This window comes from Sus scrofa, chromosome 2 (assembly GCF_000003025.6).
Source record: "Sus scrofa isolate TJ Tabasco breed Duroc chromosome 2, Sscrofa11.1, whole genome shotgun sequence".
Taxonomy (NCBI): Eukaryota; Metazoa; Chordata; class Mammalia; order Artiodactyla; family Suidae; genus Sus; species Sus scrofa.
In genome coordinates, this window is record NC_010444.4 from 7,812,903 (window position 1) to 7,831,110 (window position 18,208).

The 18,208-nt window shown below is 60.5% G+C and overlaps 3 protein-coding genes across 6 annotated transcripts; all 3 read right to left on the minus strand.

The window, feature by feature from the left end:
• Positions 394 to 4,425, minus strand: CATSPERZ (catsper channel auxiliary subunit zeta). 2 transcript variants are annotated; one of them, XM_003122571.5, is made up of 5 exons: positions 3,705 to 4,032; positions 3,113 to 3,470; positions 1,939 to 2,018; positions 1,663 to 1,729; positions 394 to 934 (listed from the first exon to the last, which is right to left on the minus strand). In XM_003122571.5, the coding sequence occupies exons 1-5, from the start codon at positions 3,723 to 3,725 to the stop codon at positions 825 to 827; spliced, it is 636 nt and encodes a 211-aa protein (XP_003122619.2). In that variant the 5' UTR covers positions 3,726 to 4,032; the 3' UTR covers positions 394 to 824. The 2 variants fall into 2 exon arrangements, with proteins under 2 accessions (XP_003122619.2, XP_020938535.1); XM_021082876.1 differs by having other exon boundaries at positions 3,113 to 4,425.
• KCNK4 (potassium two pore domain channel subfamily K member 4) lies at positions 4,160 to 11,488 on the minus strand. The gene is given in 8 exon segments (XM_013994155.2): positions 4,160 to 4,862; positions 5,541 to 5,680; positions 6,089 to 6,275; positions 6,468 to 6,628; positions 6,761 to 6,790; positions 6,793 to 6,883; positions 9,871 to 10,136; positions 11,412 to 11,488. Coding segments are annotated over 8 exon segments (1,299 nt in total). The 5' UTR covers positions 11,413 to 11,488; the 3' UTR covers positions 4,160 to 4,439.
• Positions 13,552 to 18,108, minus strand: GPR137 (G protein-coupled receptor 137). 3 transcript variants are annotated; one of them, XM_003122592.6, is made up of 8 exons: positions 17,589 to 18,108; positions 16,088 to 16,459; positions 15,956 to 16,005; positions 15,035 to 15,260; positions 14,773 to 14,922; positions 14,522 to 14,650; positions 14,306 to 14,421; positions 13,552 to 14,011 (listed from the first exon to the last, which is right to left on the minus strand). In XM_003122592.6, exons 2-8 carry the CDS (start codon positions 16,442 to 16,444, stop codon positions 13,852 to 13,854), a joined length of 1,188 nt encoding a protein of 395 aa, XP_003122640.3. In that variant the 5' UTR covers positions 16,445 to 16,459; positions 17,589 to 18,108; the 3' UTR covers positions 13,552 to 13,851. The 3 variants fall into 3 exon arrangements, with proteins under 3 accessions (XP_003122640.3, XP_013849612.1, XP_013849614.1); XM_013994158.2 differs by lacking the exon at positions 17,589 to 18,108 and having other exon boundaries at positions 16,088 to 17,451; XM_013994160.2 differs by lacking the exon at positions 17,589 to 18,108 and having other exon boundaries at positions 13,554 to 14,011; positions 15,137 to 15,260; positions 16,088 to 17,114.

The following is an 18,208-nucleotide window of genomic DNA, read 5'->3' on the forward strand; positions in this document are numbered from 1 at the left end:
AAGCAGGGGGCGGGACCCAGCGCCCTAATGCTAATCAGGCAAGCGGGGCGGGCAGCGCCTGCGTGCCCGGACGCGTGGGGCGGAGCCAGCGAAGTTAGTGGGTGGGCCTTTATGAAGGTCCCCACCCCGCCGCCGCAGTTCCCGAGTGGCGCACTTGCTTGCGTACTCGGCCGCTAGCGGGGCGTGGCCAAAGGAGACGCGGAGCGACTCCAGGAGTGGGTGGGGCCAGGAGCGTTCTCACGTAAAGAAGGAGGCGGGGCGCGCTGTGCGTTGGAGAAATGGGAAAGGTGGTTCGGTGGCAGCCGCTGCGGGGCCGAGAGACGACGTACATATGTAAATGAGAGGGCGGGACGAGTGCAGAGGCTGGGTATCTGCATATGCATGAAAGGCGGAGCCTAACAGCCCAAGTTACAAGGGAGGTGGTGCCCGTTTCCCTTTTCCCCCTTCCCCAAGATAACACCATCAGGGCACTTGGACCGCACACCCAAATATTCGCACAAAGCTGCCGAACCTGGGGTGAGAGAAGCAGACACAAAACATACAAGAAGTCCTGGATTTCGAGTCCCTGGAAGGCGGAGCCGATAGGGCCCGGACGGAGAACGCTCAAGGTCACTGCGGTGACCGAGTGAAGGTCACAGGGAAAGGCGGGGCCACGTGCTTCTGCCTCACACGAGCAGCCACGCATTGACTCACGGACCATATACAGACTCTTTTTATTTCTCTAGGACTCAAATTCCAAGTGAACAGGGTCAGGCTTGGATCTGGGGACGGGACAGGGACCAGGGACGGAGACGGGCGGTCACGCGAGCCCGAGGCAGTGCTCTTCAGAGCCCCGCTACGTTCATCCTCTTGTTCCGGCGCCTCTTGAGCCCCTCGATGTATCGCTGCAGCTGGTTGGTCAGAAAGTGGTCCCGGCCGATCTCTGATCGGTAGCCTACAGAGCAGAGCTCCACTCAGGGCAGTAAGCAGGGGCATGGCTTCCCGCAGCCAGTCTATATAAGTTTGGGGAACTTTGGAACTCCCGGTACTGGGACCTGCCGGTTGTGTTTGTTTAAAATGGTCGAGTCATAGACCATTACTCCAAACAGATGATGGATTCAGAGCAGGATGGGGGTGTTGCCATGAAGGATGTGTGAGGAAGGTAAGTTTAGATAAGGTAGATGTTGCCGGCCTGAACTAGGGCACTGGGAGAAGGCAGCTCTTCGGACACCTCTTGGACCACCCACTCTAAGCTATTAGTCCTCCCCATCCCACCCCCACATTCATAAGGTAAGCGGAGCAAACCAAAGGAAGTTTGCTCAAATAATCCACCGTCCAAAGGCTCCTCACAGCACCCACAGAGGGGCCAAGGCCCTACAAAGGCTGTCATTCCCAATGGGCAAGAGGAGAAATGCAGAAATGGCCTTAGAAAAGCCACATCAGGTAGAGGGGCTGCACTAAGTCTAGAGCCCAGGCTCTCCCATGCTCTTCCCACTGGGTCTCCCTGTGGCCAGTCTCCTAACTTTTTGCGTTTCGTGGGGCTTCTGGAATATTTATGGGTGGTAAGGAAATCTGACAAGGGAAACACATTCTGAAACCCCACTCTCACAGACCCAAACCCTGCAAAATCTCCCAGGGTCTCTTGTGGGAGCCCTGGGCAGGGCGGGGGGGGGGGGGGCTTACTCCGGAGGGCTTTGGTGAGGATTTCCAGAGCTTCGTTCTCCATGAGTACAGTCAGGGGCAGGGGCAGCTGGAGAGGCAGCAAGAGGCTCAGATGGCCAGGGGACCCCAGCTCCACTTGCAGCTGAAATGCCCCACCTGCTCCCTCCAGCCCCAAGACCCCCACCCTGCAAAGCACCTCCATCCACCCTTCCACCCCTGAACCCCCAACTCCCATCCCCCCTAAACTCCCTGATTCCCACCCCCACCCCACCCCCCGGGGGAGAGGTTGCCTCCAACCCTGTTCTGCTGCTCCACCCAGTAGGCTCGATGGGGTGTATACTTCGGGATATTGAGCGATGACACTGAGGAAGAAATTTCTGGGAGAAGAGAGAAGAGGGATAAGTCATCTGCAAACTTCAGGGACTTCCCTGGAGCAGAGGCGATGTGTAGGTAGCCATGTGGCAGTGGAAGGGGAGTGACCTTCAGAGACCAACTCCAGGTGCCTCTTGAGTAAAAACAGTATGGGGAGTTGCCATCGTGGCTCAGCAGAAACCAATCCATGAGGACACAGGTTCAATCCCTGGCCTCACTCAGTGGGTTAAGGACCCAGCGTTGCTCTGAGCTGTAGTGTAGGTCTCAGATGCAGCTCAGATCCTGAGTTGCTGTGGCTGTGGTGTGGGCTGGCAGCTACAGCTCTGACTGACCCCTAGCCTGGAACCTCCATATGCCTTGGGTGCAGCCCTAAAAAGACAAAAGAAGGAAATAGTATGGGACAGTGGTTTACAAGCCTCAGCTTTGTTGTCCCACCCTCCAATGTCCCAGTTCTGACTGCCCCACTGTGTGAGACTTAGGGCCAGTGACTGACTTTCTGACCCTCCAGGTCTTCAATTTTATGATAGAATAATAAGAATGAAGTTTAAAGGTGATGATGCAAGGGAAGCCTAGTGTCTGGCACAACAGTAAGTGCTCAGTCAAAGGCAGTTATCTTGTTATCTGTTCCGATTCCCTGATGAAAGGCTGGAGAGCAGAGGCGGTAGGGAGAAGGGGGAGGCTCGGCCCAAACAGCGCCCAGCACAAAGGAGGAAGTAAACACTTTAAAACTGTAGCCAATGACTGAATGAATGAAAGACAAGCACTTTCTCAAACAGCGCAGGTCCACAGAAAAGGTATTAACTCCCTCCTCTCAACCATCTCTGGGATTCCATTCAAAGCACAGGTCCTACCACGCTGCCTGTGCTCATTTTCATGCTCGTCTCTGTGGCCCCAGGACTTTGTATGACGCCTGCCCAGTAGGGGGCGTTCCTAGAACGTCTGCTTGATTTACAGTGTGAAAGATAGGCGTTGGCGCCCCTTTCAAGGAATCCTAGCAACTTGGTCCTACAGTTTCCCCCCATTTCCCAACAATAGAAATTGAGGTTCTGGCCAGCCCCCTGCCCTGTGAGCGCCCACAGCCCGGTGAGACCACACTGACCGGAGTCGATCCTGGAGTCGTCGTCCCCGTCCTCTAAAGTGCTTCCCGGGGAGCTGCCGCGGTGCATCTCCAGCTCCATCAAGGGGTGCTCGTCCGGCTCTTCTGGCTTGAAGTCGTCCTTGTCCCCTCCGTCATCCAATTCTTCCCAGCCTCCATCCGAGTCGTGGCCGGCCTTCTGATGGTACCACCCGCCATCCTTGCTGCCTAGACTGTTGCCCTCCAGTTCCGAGTCCTCGCAGACAGTGGGCAGTTGCACACTCAGCTTCGGCTGCGACAGCGTCGAGGTGGTCCACAGATTCCGGATGTCCTGTGGGCTCGACGCGCCTGAGCCACGGCGGCCCGAAGACTTGGCCGATGCCTGTGGGCCACATACATCGGAGGAAGCCAAGGAGAATTGGGAAGGGGAGGAAGAGCAAGCTGGAGGCGGGGATCCCGAGCCCAACCGGGGCCGAGACTCTGTCGCGGGGGAAGAGGGGGATTGTTGGGAGCTGCCCTGAGCCGGGACTGAGTGAGAACATAGCCAGGAGCCCAGGCTGGACCTAGGATGGGTCTGGGTGCTGACAGGGTGGGGCGGCCCAGGAAGAGTTCTTACTTTGAAAGGCTTTTCCTCCATGGTTCTGCCCCAACGGACCCAGGCACTACTGGCCTCGGGGCGTGGAGGAGGGGCTCACGCTCCGGGAAGGGGGGAGGGGCAGGGCCCGGTCTGGAATGGCGACGGGGACCTGGCTCTGGGAGAGTTCACCCTGCAGCCCTCCGCATTAGATGTCATTGTCCCCCTTCCCTCATCCCCCAATACCAATAGCTGTACTGAGGATGGACGCAAAGCCCATCTTGGCAGATTCTCATGCCAGACCCTACCGGTAACCTCCAGGCAAAAGCACAGGTCCAAGCACAGCCTCGAGCCCCCGCACCTTGACCGACGTGGGTGGGGGTGGGGGTGGCTCAGCCTGAGGGTCCTGGGGGACCTGACTTGCCCCGAGGGAGGTGGCCTGACGCAAGCACTCCCACACCCTCTCGCGTCCTCGGAGCGCCACTGCCGCAGCGGTACAGACTGTTTTCGTTTATTGATGCAGGCTTTGAGGCACAGTTGTGAGGTGTTGTGAGGGACAGGCCCAGCCGGTACAGCGAGACAGAAAGCCTTGGGGGGTCTGGAAATGGATGAAGTGAGGAGAGGGCCAGGAGCAAGGGGCGGCAGTCAAGCAACCCCGTAGCCTCCTCCCCAGGTTTCAGTCCGGTCGAGAGAGGGCTCTTTGGTCAAACAAGCAGAGCATGCCGGGGAGAGGGCAAGAACGAAGCCCTTTGAGAGGCCCGGGCCGGGGTCCTGCCCCTACGAGGACACGCCTTTGTCCCGGGGGCGCCCGGGGCCCCGGGGCCGCGCGGGCTTCCTGGGGGCGTTGAGGGGCCGGCGGCGACCCCGTGGCGCGCGGGGCAGTGCGCAGCCGCGCTCGCTCTGCGTGTCCGAGGACTCGTCGATGAAGGCAAGATTCTCGCTGGGGTAGTCCAGCGCCGAGGCCGTGGGCGGCGTGGGTGGCGTGGGCGGCGAGGGCGGCGAGGGCGGCGAGGGTGGCTCGGTCTTCTCCGGGGCCACAGGGGATAGTGGCCTGCTGGCGGGCTGCGCTGGGCACGGCGGTGGAGGCAGGGGTGGCCGCTCCTTCTCCTGCGGCGGTGGTGCCGGGGGACCTACTCGCTGGGTCACCCGCGCGGTCACCGTGCCGGTCCAGCTGGCGGCCTGCGCCGTGAGGCCGCCCATCTGCGCGGGGAGGAAAGGCAGTCCTTGGCTGGGGGTTCTTGACCGTCTCCGCAACCCCGGTAGCCTGCTCCTTCACCCTTCACCGATCAGGTGCTGCCCCTCTTTTTCCTCCCGGTCCTCCTGCCTCAGGAGGAGGGAAAGGCTCATGACCCAGCCACATGCTCCCTTCCTCCATCTTCACCGAAGTGTCCTCTTCTCCAGGAGAAAAACCCCGGTTTTATTTCAGTTCTCCCTCCATCCCCCCTCACCCATCTTTGCCCCTCCAGCCGCTCTGGGGCCAGACGCAAGGAGCAGGGTTCCAAAATACAGGTCACCCAGTTACATGAGAATTTCAGATAAACAACAAATGCAGTATTAGATAAGTATGTCCCATGCAGTACTTGGGACATATTTATACTCAAATATTATTTGCAACTTCTCTGAAATGCACATGTAACTGGGCTTCCTTCATCTTTACTTGCTAAATCTGGTAACCTTATCCCGGAATGTGGAGATGGAGCACCTGCAAACCTGTTGGAGTTTATCCCTTTGTTCTCCGCAGGTGCACACTGGGGCTCCCTCAGTCCCTGCCTTGGGGGAGACCCCATCTGGAAGGGAGGCAGGCTGGTCAACCTGCCGCTAGGGTACAGCACGGCAGCACCAAAGCGCAGGCGCAGCGCTGCGGCGGGGGGCGCCTACCTCTGCCCGGGTGCGGCGGGACACGACTCGCAGCCAGTTCCCGATGGTGGTGAGCACTGAGGCGAAGTAGGCCAGGCCGAGTAGGATCCAGAACCACACCAGAGGCTGGTAGGCTGCAGAGTTCTGGTTGGGACTGGCGCCTTGGGACCCCACCGGGGAGGGCAGAAAGAAGCTGATGGTGAGCTCAGCAAGTCTTGAGCCTGTGAGTCTCGGGTTCACCGCGCCTCTTCCCATCGCAACGCCTTGATCTGCCCGCCCCAGAGCAATGGGTACGTGCTAGAGCGTGTGAATGGATGCAAGAAGATGAATGGGCGTGACTTGATGGTGTGCAGGAGAAGAGCCGTGTGAGGGGTGCATTTAATATATATGTCAGCAGGCATGCGAGCATGAGGTGTTGCATCCATGCACAAATGTGAGGGTGCATTCAATGAGCGGATGTAGGGATTGGAGCAAGCACGTGTGAGTGCAGAAGCACCGGGGTGAATTTGGCGGGAGAAGCAAGATCGCAAAGTGGGTGGGGAAGTGCAGCCCAAGAAAAGTGGCCTCACCGGCCACGTAGTCTCCGAAGCCCACCGTGGTGAGCGTCACCACGACGAAGTAGATGGCTTCCAGCTTGCTCCAGCCCTCCACATAGCAGAAGATGAACGTGGGCGTGAGGACAAAGAGCAGGCAGCCGATCAACAGGAAGAGCACCGCTGATAGAATTCGCACCAGCTCCGGTGGCACGTGCCACTTCTGCAGGAAGGGGCAGTTGGCGGGGGCGAGAAGTCGCCAAAACCTCCCCTCTCACATCCCTTAGCCCTTCTTCGGGGATCTCTAAGTTCCCCGTGATCCCGGCGCGGCGCCCGCGCTCACGTGTTAGCCGGGGACTTAGGGAAGGGTTTCCCGACCCCAACGCAAGGGCGCGCAGGGCGTGGAGCAGCTCACCAGAAAGACGGCTTCGATGTGACCGATGCCGCGGCGGAGGGAGGAGCCCAGCCGGTCCCCGACCCCTGCCAGCAGAATCCCGAACAGCGGGATCCCCACCAGGGCATAAAAGATGCAGAAGAGGCGCCCGGCATCAGTGCGCAGGGCGGCGTTGCCATAGCCTGGGCAGAGGGGCAGTGCAGCGCGTCTAAGGGCTGCCTGGCACCTCCCCCACCTCCACCTCCCTCTGTGCCTTCCCCCGTGAGGAAGCCCAGTCACCCCTCCCCCCACACATGCCCAGTCCCCTCCCCCACCGATGGTGGTGATGATGGTGCCTGAGAAAAGAAGGCGCTGCCCAGGTCCCAGGCCGAGTGGTTGCTGTTACTAGTTGAGTTGGTGTCAGGGTTCGCACCCTCTCCCAGGGCATCAGCCACCTCCTGCAGGACAAGGCGCAGAAGGAGGAACCTCAGCCTTTCCCTCTGGTCGTGGCCCACACCCTGTCCCTCTGGTCTCTCTGAAGGGCTCCCTCCTTATCCCTCCCAGCTCTCCTCTTACCCTCTGGTCTCCCTGAAGGCAGTGTGGTCCCTAGAACAGACCTGACAAATTGGGAAGCTCAATTTTGTTTGGCCAACACGTCATTTTAGAGACATTTAAGTTGTTGGCCTCCACTTCGCAAAAGAAATGTCCAGTTTTAGAGTGGCCAGGAGCACAGACCCTGGGACCAGACTGCCTGGGTTCAAATCTTGGTGCTGTGTGATGCTGAGCCGTGCCTCAATTTCTGTCTCTGTCAGTTGGGGGTGGTGACAATAGTACCCATCTCAGAGAGTTATTGAGAAGAGTTAAAGCACTCACACCACCCACAGTAAGCACTGTGGTTATTAAATTAGTCCCCGTGTAGCGCAGTGAGCTCACTGCAAGGCCAGTGAGTTCCAGCTTCCCATAGACCCCACCGCTCCCATTGCCCCTTTGGAAGCTGAGTTCAAGTCTTTAAAAGATCTGATGAAAGTTAGGGACCCTCTCTCCAGGAAGGTTCACATACCATCAAATTTTGCATCCCATTTTAGGAGAGTCATGGACACATAAACCCCTGCCTGCCCTGCTGAAGCCCAAAGCAAACCCTCTGCTACATAGTAGGTGCTCAATAAAAATGACGGAATTAATGACATGGCCATGTGTCTGCCCCCTCTTGCCAGCCAGTCTGCTTCCTCGGGAGGAGAGTCTGTGTTTTGAGAGTGCCCGCCCAGAGTGACAGAGGGCAGGGCATAATGAGGAGGGGGTGCAGAGGGGCCCTTCTCCACGTCTCGCAGAGCCAAGACACATAGGCAGTGGGTGTGGGGGGAGGTCAGAAGCCACCTACTTTCTCTCTGACCGCAGTCCTCATTAGCAAGACACAGTCCAAATTTATCTTCCTAAAGTGACAGTCCCAAGTTCTCCATAGCTCTGTGCTCTCGGCGGAATGGAGTCTAAACTCCCCAGCCCAGCATGTAAGGCCCTTCTCAATCTGGTCCCAACCTCCCCTTCTCCCATCTTCTCTCCTGGGACTCCCATTTTGGAACCCAAGTTACAGTGACCTTATCCCCAGAATTTCTGAGATGATTCCATTTCCTGTAATAATTTTTTAAATAAAGCCAAGTGAAATGAATGATTAAAAGTGATTTATTTTGCAATGCTTTTCCAATAAATTCGCTACGGAAGGGGAAAAAAAAAAACCTTTGTCATTCTATGTGTTCTAATTTTTGCTTCAAATGACTAGGCATCTGCTAAATCCCAGAACTGCGAAACACGGAGCTTTCCAGCTTCCACGCCTTTGCCCATGCTGTTCCTCTGCCTGTGAGCCTCTTGCAATCCAATCACACAGCTCTAAATTCTACCCATCTTACCTGCTTCATTGCAATTACCAGCGCTTCCCAAAGGCCCCTGGTAGCTCCCTCCTTGCCCTCAGCATCTAGCCCAGGGCCCAGGGTACAACAGGCATTTAACAGAGAAGGAAGTAAGGGATCCTTTCTACTAAATCCTGCAGTGAACTAAGCACTGATCTGTCCCTTTTTCTAGATGTGCCATCCTCTAGGGTAGAGCCTGCACCTGCTTCACCCCAGCAGCAATTTCCCTGCTCACCCTGTGGTATATATAGCACAGCAGCCAGCACACAGTAGGTGCACAATTGCTGCATGGCTGGCCAATTATAGAAGAGAAATAAAGCAGTTGTTGCCCACCCTGCTAGGCTCTCCCCTTCCCTTTCTTCTTTTTTTTTTTATCCAGGAAAAAAAGCAATTCCATTGTGAAGATAAAATAGGTCAGATTCCCTCCCTCTCCCTGCCCTGTGGTCTGGCCACACTCTCTCCGGCCCAGGCCTCTCGGAGCCTTGCTGGGCCTTCTGGAAGTGTCAGAGACAAAGTCAAGCTGCCTGTGTCCTGGGCCCCACCCCACCCTCATCTCTGCTCCAGGTCCTGCCACCTTGGGAATCAGCTGGAACACTGAGGCTCCATGCTGATGGCGCCTCTCTCCAAAAGAATAGGCAGGAAAGAGGAGTCGGTTTCCATAAAATAATAAACAGTGATTTATTCAAGTTAAATTTTAGTTTTTTGGGTTTGTTTGTTTGTTTTTTTTTTTAATATGACAGTGGCTCAGAAATCAGAGAGAGCAGCAGAGGTGCTTGCGTGACAGTGGCCCAGAAGCCTGCAGCCCACACTTTCTTTGGTCCCTGGACCAAAGCCGACCCGACCCCATCCCTGACTTGCCCTCCCTCCGGCCTCCACATCATAAGCATGAGTCCTGGTGGGAAGGTGTTCTCCACCTGGCATCCATGATGGCATGGACCAGCTTAGGGGATTCCAGAACCCTCCAGAATCAGTGGTACTTGTTTATACCTGCACTTCTCTGGGGACAGCAGGTGGGGAAGTGTTCGCAGTGTTCCTGGGTTTCTCTAAGGCATCTGTGACTCCAAAGAAACACAGGACTAGTGCAGGGTTGCCAGATTTAGCAAATAAAAATACTGCATGTGACATATTTAGGTTTTCAAAATATTCATTCTTTAGCTGAAATTTACATTTCACAGGGTGTTCCAGACTTCACCTGGCAACCCTAAGCCAGTGAGTTAGACCTGAGAAAATGCAACATATCTCATGCTACAGCCATTAATTCATTTCTTCCTTCATGCGTTCCTTTATTCAACCACCAAAACACACTGAAGGAGACACTCTAGGAGCAGAACCCAATGCCAGGCACAGCAAGAAAAACAAATGCCCCTGTGGCCGCCATACTGAATACAGAGACCTGGATCCCAGCCTTTGCCCTGCACCCCCAGCTGCACTCGCATTTCAAGGGTGGTCTGGAAGCAACACCCCAGCACAGGGCCCCGGTGGCATGCAGCTAGTGTCAGGGAGTCATGGGTGACTGCTGAAGGGGCTCTCCCCCACCCACGCACCTTGATGAAGAGCCCCAGGTCCTGGTCGCTCACACAGGGATGGGCCCTCAGGAACTTCTCTCGCACCTCCCCCAGCTCCCTTTGGGCCTGCTGCTCATGGGGCTGCTCCAGGGCCTGGAACACCAGGGCACCGGACACCAAGTAGAGCAGGACCAGCGCCAGCAGTGCCAGTAGTGTGGTGCTGCGCATGGCGCGCCCAGGGGCCCGGCCAATTCCACTGCCCGCCTGGGGAGGCTGGGCAGGGGGCTCCTGGGGAGCTGCAGTCACTGCGGGCAGAACCAGGGATGCTGGGATCAATAACCTGGCCTGACACCCCTACTCCCTCCTCCAACCCCTACACACCCAGAGGTTCTTGGAGCCCCCAGCCCTACTACCCACAAAGGGCCTCTCTTCACATCCCTCTGGCCGGACACTGGATACCAGGACACGCCCAGCCGCTCCCCACCCCCGCCGCCCCCCCAGCCCTGTCCTCCCCTTACCTCCACTGCCCGGCCCTCAGCCCCAGTCCGGGGACTCCAGGGTGTGAGAAGATAAGTGGGCACCGGGAAGGGAAAGAAAGGAGCGAGGATGGGGGAAGCGAGGCTGGGCCTGCCAAGGGAGAGGCGGGGCGAGTGGGGAAATGCTGGGGGCCTGGGAGGGGGTGCGTGGGGAACCCGCCTTCCAGCTGGAGGCTGAGGGGGCGCGGAGGCGCTCCAAGGCAAAGCGGGAGGGGAGGCCGGACCGCGCAGCGCAGGGCAGGGACGGGGACGGGGACGGCAGGACCCGGCTCGTCCGCTGAGGCTGCGGCAGCATCTTCGTGGCTTCTCCCTCCCCTCCAGCCTCTCCTTGTTCCGCTGCTAGACCTGCTAGACGCGATGGGCCTGGAGGGGAGCCGCCAGGGTCCCCCAGCGCCCCGCAGGGCTTTCGAGGAACCCAGGGGCGGGTCCCGGTCGCTGTGCAGAGGCGAGGCAGGGCGGAGGGGAAGGGAGGGTGCCGGTTCCGGGAAGGAGCGGGGTGGGGGCGACCAGGGCCCGACCGTGGCGCATCCCTTGGGACAGCTGTCAGCCCTTGGGACAGGGGGCGGTGGCGCCCACGCGCACACACACGCGGGCACAAAGACCCGCGCGCCCACGCTCCACCCTGCGGTTCCAGGCGGCCCGGCTGCCCAGGCTGCACGCACACACTCCACCTGCTCACGGGCGCACCGGACCCTCAGGGCCGTGCGCGCCGGGCCAGGGCCCCCAGAAGCCCCCACACACGTGTGCACACACTCACGTACACGCACACCCAGACCGTGGGGCCACCGCGCATCGCCCGCCGCCCACACACCGCACCCCGCCGCTCGCTCCCACCGCCTCCCCGCGTCTTCACGCCGACGCCTCGGAGCGTGACGGGCGGCGGGACGCGCGGCCGCGCGACTCCCGGAGGCGCCCACGCGCAGGAGGTGGGCTTCCCTCCCGGCCTCTCCGCCCCTGCAGGCCCCTGCCCCGGAGGCCGGCCCGAGCCCCCGCCGTCCCGCACTCCCTGCCCGCACCCGCCCGCCCTCTCCGCCCCGCACTCACTGTCGGCCCTGCTGCGGCTGCGGCTGCGGCTGCAGCCCGGACTCCCGAACGGCCTCGCCGGTGCCGCCTGGGCCGCGGAGGCGGTGGCGGCGGCGGCGGCAGGGGCGGAGCGGGCGGCCGCCGGGGCTGGGACCCCCCCCTCCCGCTACCAGAAGCCCCCTCCTCCCGCATTTAACCCCTCCAGCGCCGCGCTTCCCTCCGTGCCTCGCCCTCGCCTCCAGCGCCGCTCCCCGCAGCCCCTTACCTGTGGCTGCCCAGCCCCCCCAATCCCGGCTCGTCCCGGGAGAGGAGTGGCCGAGGAGCCCGGGAGGGGTCGCCGTGGGTCAGGCCTGGCGTCTCAGACCGTGGCCCTGGTACTGCCCTGCTGGCCAGCCAGTGTGGCCAGCGGCACGCCCCCGGCCTGGACATCAGCCCGCTCACCTCTTCCGACAGGCGCCACGAGACTCCGCTACTCTCCCAGCATTTTCCAGGCCCACTACCAGATCGGAAGGGCCTCAACTCCCTCCCTCTAGGGACAGCCTGGTCCTTGGGCTCTGCACTCATGAGAGGAGAGACCTCAGGGACAAAGGGGTGCGGGATCCATCGAGGCCCTCTGGAGCTGGCTGAGGTGGGGTTGGGACCCAGCTCTGGGAAATCGAGCCGGATGCCTCCTGCCCCTACTCCCGTACCCCGCCCCCATCCCTTGCTCCTCACTTCCAGGCCCATCCCAGCCTTGAACTGGTGTCAGCACACCCTCCCCCATTGTCTGGACGAGGCAGGCCCCTGGCAGGTCCTGGAACTCCGAGTCTCTGCCCTCCTCCACTTCTTTACAACTCTGATCTTGCCAAAGACTTTCTCTTGCCTGGGATCTTCCGCCTTCACTCGGGTGGCTTTAAGCATGGTCTCTAAGGCTGACCACCCCCCACCAGTAGGGGGCCTAGCAGGTACCACACTCTCCTGGCTTCCTAGTCCCCACTTACAGAAAAGGGATGATTATCGCCTCTGGATGTGAGCATTAAAGAGGTAAATTTAGTAAATGCTCAAAACAGAGCCTGGCACTTACAATTAGGTGCCCTACAAGTGTTAGCAATTTGTCTTTCAACAAAAAGTGACTGTCCAGCTTTGAGCTGATTCTCTGAGTCTCAATACCCCCTCTGGAGGCCTGGTGCTCAGGAGAGTCCCAGGTGAAGTTTTGACACAGGCCCAGTGCTGGACCCCAGGAACTTCAAGGAGCTGGAACGAACGGCCAAGTGCATGGGCAGGAGACAGACCCTCTGATAAATGGCTCCCAGCCATGGGACAAATGACAGATCTGTAAGGGCCGGGACTATGTGACTACAGAGGGCAATGACTGCACTATCAGGGACAGCCAGAGAAGCACCCTCCTCCCCGGCCACCAGGCAGACCGTGTGGGGGCAGCCCACCCACGGGCCAAATCCACACCTGCTAGGGAGATGGGGGCCAGCTCCTCCTCCACAGGCCCTGGGCTAACTCCTGGACCTGAAGGCCAGGTTGGGCATAATGACAGGGAAATAGGGTCTCCAGAAATCCCGATCCAGTGAGAAGCTCCACAGTCACAGAGCCAAGAGACCCAGGACGAGGAGACACAGTTCCCTGACCTGGAGATGGAGGGCTTCATAAAAGAGGTGAATTTTTTCTTTTTCTGTCCTTTTAGGGCCGCACCTGCAGCATATGGAGGTTCCCAGGCTAGGGGGCGAATCAGAGCTGCAGCTGCCAGCCCTACACCACAGCCACAGCAATGCCAGTTCCAAGCCATGTCTGCGACCTACACCACAGCTCAGGGCAATGCTGGATTCTTAACCCACTGAGCGAGGCCATGGATGGAGCCACGGATACTAGTCAGAATCGTTTCTGCTGAGCCATGACAGGAACTGCAAGGAGGTGAAGTGTGAAGCAGGTCTAAAGAAAGAGTAGAAACTGTTCCAGTGGGAAGGGGCCTGGAGCAGGGGGCAGGGCTCTTCTGTCTCTTCCCCTCACACTGTGGGCGCCTCTCAGTCCTTGCCCACCAGCCTCCAGGGAGGTAAATGGTAAATGGCCTTGCCCAGCCCCACAGCCCTGTTCCAGGGCCAGTGTCTGATCAGCCTTAGACCAAACAGGTGATGGCGTGAGAAACACAAGCAGACAACTGACAGACAGTGAATGGACTCAGGGCACAGACAGTGTTTATTGAGTGGCAGGTGCAGGAGAGGTAGCTGGCTCCGGTGTAGAAGCCGAAGTGGCAGGTCATGCCAGGGTGCTGTGGGCATCTGGCAGCCAGGGCCATACCCTCCATCCTAGGGGACAGCACAAGCTCACTACGACAGGAGTAGCAAGGAGCCGGCCTGGGGAAGAGGCAGCCACAGCCCCTGGAATCCTGGGCAAGAAGCGGCGGATGAACTCTGCACAGGGGCCTGGAGGGGGAGGGACTGGGGTCTGGGTGTTGTTGGGAGAGGGAGGGGGATCACGTCTGTGGGGTGGAGTAGAGACTGTGGTGGTGGCTGCCTGGTCCCAGAACCTGGGAGAAGAGCAGAGGAGTGGTCCGCGTCTGGCTGCCCCCGCACCAGCCTGGCTCCCGCCCGATGGCACCGTACCAGCTGCCGGAGCCTAGGCTGCCTGACATGCTGCAGGCAGAGAAACAGGGTCAGTCCCCCGGCAATGACTGGGACAACAGACACAAGAGCTGGGGGAAGAAAAGAGACTTAGAGCCAGAGATTCAGACCTCTCCGGCCAAGGCAAACTCCATCTCAGGAGGAGAGGTGGGGGCTTTAGCCACAGCAAACCAGAAGGGCCCTCCTTAGTACAGACAGCACACAAAGGCCAGCGCGGGGGCAGGGGCAAGACCCAGCTTAGGTCCCCACGGCTCAATGGGGCAATCTGGGAGCCCAGGGGTCCTGAGATGGGGCTGGGCCTCCTACCTGGTGCTCTCGCCCCGGCTGTGCTCCCAAGAGCAGCCCTCGTCCTCGCAGTGTGCCCGGTCGAAGAAGTAGGAACGGGAGCCAAAGACCTGCCCGTTGAGGATGCGGCTGGTGCTCTGGGAGAGGGGGCCGCCGTTGATGCTTTCACCTGCCCCCCACCGGCCTCCCACAACCCCCGGAACCCAGCCCGGGGAGCCCCTCTCCACTGGCCCTCACCAGGTCCTGTGGGGGCCGGTGCACCCGGAAGAAGCCCACCAGCAGGGTGGTGGGCAGCAGCTCCCACACGAAGAGGATGAGGCCAAACACCAGGTAGCCTTTGTTCCCCAGGTCGTTCACCAGGTCCGCCTGTGGGGAGGCAGGGGCTGTGCCAATCTGCCATCGTGCCAGTGGGGCACCCGGACAGGGCCCAGGCCAGCGTGGGGCCAAGAGCCACTACTGAGGAGGCAGCAGACGTGCCCCGCACCCACCTGGTCAGAGACGTTGTACCAGTCGTAATCGAAGGCGTCCAGCCGGCTCCGGGGGGCCAAGGCCAGGGCTGCCAGGTTGTAGCAGGCCCGGCTGGCATAGAGCAGGACCATGGCGCCACCCATCGCAGCTGCCTGACACACACTGGTCCCCTGGCACAGATGACAACAGGGACCCTTAGGGAGGGCAGGCTCCAGCTTCCTCTCTACCCGGAAGACCCCAAACACCCCAAGGGGCACCCAGCATCAGCGCCTGTGGCCCTACCTTGGCCTCCAGGTAGATGCTGGTGGAGGGGGCCCGCCGGGCCACAAGGCAGAGGCAAGCGGCGAGAGAGAGCGCGCAGATAACAAACAGGGAGTCGCTCACCAGGACACGCACCAGCAGGAGGGCCCAGGGCTGCGCCCGGCGCCGGCGGGACAGCACCGCACACAGCACATTCACCAGCAGAAAGAGCAGCGAGGCCCCCACGAAGGCCCCTCGGACGGCCAGCCTGCAGCCCACAGCACAGTCAGGCCCTGGCACCCCCCCCATCACCCAACCTCCCCCCGGGAGACCCCGGGTGTCGATCACAACCTCAGGTCAGCCAGCCTGAACCCGGCTCCTCTGGTTTTAGAAATGAGGAAACTGAGGCCCAAAGAGTTCAGAAGGTGACCCACAGCAGGGGAAGGAGCACTGAACCAGGAGTCAGAAATCCGGGTTCAAGCCCTGGCTCTGCGTCCTGCCAGGTGTGTGACCTTGAACAAGCTGCTTTGCCTTGGTGGGCCTCAGTGTCCTCATCTCTCGAATGGGGACAATGTCGGCTTCGGAGGTTGTAAAAATTAAAGATGTTTGTGAAAGCTCTTCATAAACTCTGAGCCGTTAATCAAACAACAGGACTAGCACTGCCCAAGGTCACCCAAAAGTGTCCTTTGGCTTTGGGGCATCCAAGGGCTGGAGGCTGCAGCTCTTTCTCCATCACGGATGACCCTGGTACCCTCTCCCCTCAGTGCATCACGACTGTCTCTATTATAGGTGCCCTTCACAGATGCAACGCCTCTGCTGAGCCATCTGCAGGTGCCTTCCTTTTCCTTCCACAAACGCCCTGGGTTGTGCTCGCCTCAGCCCTCCTGGGGAGAAGGAACAGACACAGGGCTTCTCCCTGTCCCTGACCAGGGGACTGAACCCACCAGCGTTCCGGGTACTTACAAGCCTCGGCTCATCTCTGGCCGACGCTTCGCCTTGGCCTTGAACACCACCTGGGAGCAGAGACACCCATCATTCTTTTGGGCCCCTGGACCTGCTACCCACTACCCACCCCGCATCCGTCACCATGGTTACCTGGGCAAAGTAGAGATTCATAAGCGTCAGTGTGAAGAACTGCAGGCAGACAGGGCAGCAGTAGAGAAGCCAAAAGGGCAGGGGCCCCAGGCGGTTGGCTCGAGGTGTATCTCGGAAGTAGAAGGAGAAGAGGGTGGTACGCAGGGCGGCCCATAGCAGACAGAGTGCCAGGAACACCGTCTGATAGCTGAGACGCTTGTGCCCGTACAGGAGCACCAGCCAGAGCTGGGCATAGACGGAGAAGAAGAGCAAGGCATACAGAGTGGTATAGGCCGCAGTCAGCCCCAGGGTCACGGCAGGCGGCAGCGCAGGCACCAGCCCAGCAGCAGGCACCAGGCCAGACAGGTTACTCTCCATATCAGGGAGGGAGGCCTGAATCCAGGAGACAGAGATGGAGGGGCTGGCAGGGGGCCAGGGAAATAAATACGGAGGGGTGGGAGGTGTCGGGTGCAGAGACAGAGATGGGGAGCTCAGGCGGAAAGAAGTTGTGGCTGGCCAGGCCCTCCCCCTCAACAGAGGAACCCTTGCCTTTGCCGAGCACAGGCAACCGGGGTCCCTCACTCAGAGGTGTGGAAGGACAGACAGCCTTTCCTCTCCCCGGCGGAGCGGGGGTGGGGAGGTGGGGAGTCTCCTGCCTGGACCAGTCTCAGAGCCGGGTGTGGGGGCTGGGGGTGCAGAGGCTAAAGGAGAGGGGTCCCTGGCCTTAGTCGCTGGAGTCGTCCTGGCAGGAGGGGGAGAGCCGGCCAAAGCCAGTCAGCTCAGGGCTGCGGCCGCTGCGGGGGGCGCTCAACGCCCGGCTCTCCCCCTCCCCAAACTGGGGGGCTCTCTCCCCTCCAACAATCCGGAAAGGGAGGGCCTCCGCCTTCAGTCCTCGGAATTCCGGACGCTGGCCCACCGCACCACCCCACACTGCGTCCACTCTGCAGCCGTAGGGGGCGGAAGGAGGCCGACGCCGGATCTTCAAGCCGCCGCTGGAGGAGCGGGCTCCGGTCGCTGGGACCCGGGGCTCCGGCTCCCCGGCTCCCGCGGCTCCGCCCCCTCCTGCGCCTGCGCGGGCGCCGTCCGCTACGCAAATTGCTCAGGAGTCTGGCCCCTGCTCCGCAGCCCCGCGCCGCACCCGACGCGGAGCTGTTCCGAGAATTGGCGCGAGCTGCGCGGGCGGCGGGCGCCAGGGGTTACGAGAGGCGGCGGGCGGCCGTGACGCTCGGGCCACGCCGCATCCGGCCGGCGCCCGGGTGGGCCGTGCCCCGGGCCACCGGCCTTTGCCTGGTTAGGGGGCCGCCAGTTCCCATGTTTCGCTTCTCCATCCCCAAATCGACATCCTGCTGCCCGACCTGGGGCGGTAACGACTTCCCTTCACCCGGGCTCTGAAGGAAACTTCCGCCCGCAGCCAAGATGGCCTCCGGGACCCGCCCCCGGGCCTTAACCCGCGGGGCCCCGGGGCCCCGCAGCCCGCGCGAGCCCGCCCGCCCGCGCCCTGGCCGGCGGCGGTCCCGCTCACCTGGCCAGCCGCTTGCCAGGCGCAAGGCCCCGCCAGTCCTATGGTCCCCCCTCACAGGGGCCCCGGCCATTTCTCCGCCGGGGACGTCATCCCGCCAGGGTGGAGGCCCCCTCGCTTATCTCGAGTGCTCCCGAGCTGGCGCGAGGAGTGGCGCCCCTGACGCGGGCGGTGCGAGCTTTCCACTGCGGGGAGGAGGAAGGGGGACTTCCCGAGCCGATCACCCGGTTCAGACGGAGCAGTGACACCTCAACAACCGTTGCATCCGACGGCCGAGCTTCAATTACGGCTTGTGTTTTCACCCACAGTAATCACCACTCTGTTTACAAGGATCACTGGCTCCTGAGGGAGGTGTCATTATCCGCATTTTACAAGGGTGGGGACTAAGGCCCAGAGGAGCCGAAGGACTTGTCAGTAGGAGCTGGTCCCCAAATGGGCATCCCAGAAAATCCCTCATCTGCTTCCACACACACCCAAGGAATAAGGAAGTCCGGAGCTGAACCAGGGACCCCGGAGGAAGGCGGTGGGCGGGGCCGGAGCCGTAGCGGCCCCGCCTGCTGACCTAGCTAGTGACATTTCGAGAGCTGATTGGGCCGGGTCAGTGACAGTTGCCGTTGCCCAGG

What these genes read in the sequence shown, in the direction of transcription:
- CATSPERZ (XM_021082876.1), bottom strand. Translation starts at nt 3,725, where the DNA reads ATGGAGGAAAAGCCTTTCAAAGTAAGAACTCTTCCTGGGCCGCCCCAC. An exon ending in CGACTCCAGGATCGACTCCG is followed by an intron (nt 2,019 to 3,112) that starts GTCAGTGTGGTC and finishes CTCTTCTCCCAG; the next exon opens with AAATTTCTTCCTCAGTGTCA. An exon ending in GGGTGGAGCAGCAGAACAGG is followed by an intron (nt 1,730 to 1,938) that starts GTTGGAGGCAAC and finishes CTGCCTCTCCAG; the next exon opens with CTGCCCCTGCCCCTGACTGT.
- GPR137 (XM_003122592.6), bottom strand. Translation starts at nt 16,444, where the DNA reads ATGGAGAGTAACCTGTCTGGCCTGGTGCCTGCTGCTGGGCTGGTGCCT. An exon ending in GCATCTACCTGGAGGCCAAG is followed by an intron (nt 14,923 to 15,034) that starts GTAGGGCCACAG and finishes CATCTGTGCCAG; the next exon opens with GGGACCAGTGTGTGTCAGGC. An exon ending in AGCCGGGGCGAGAGCACCAG is followed by an intron (nt 14,012 to 14,305) that starts GTAGGAGGCCCA and finishes CTCTGCCTGCAG; the next exon opens with CATGTCAGGCAGCCTAGGCT.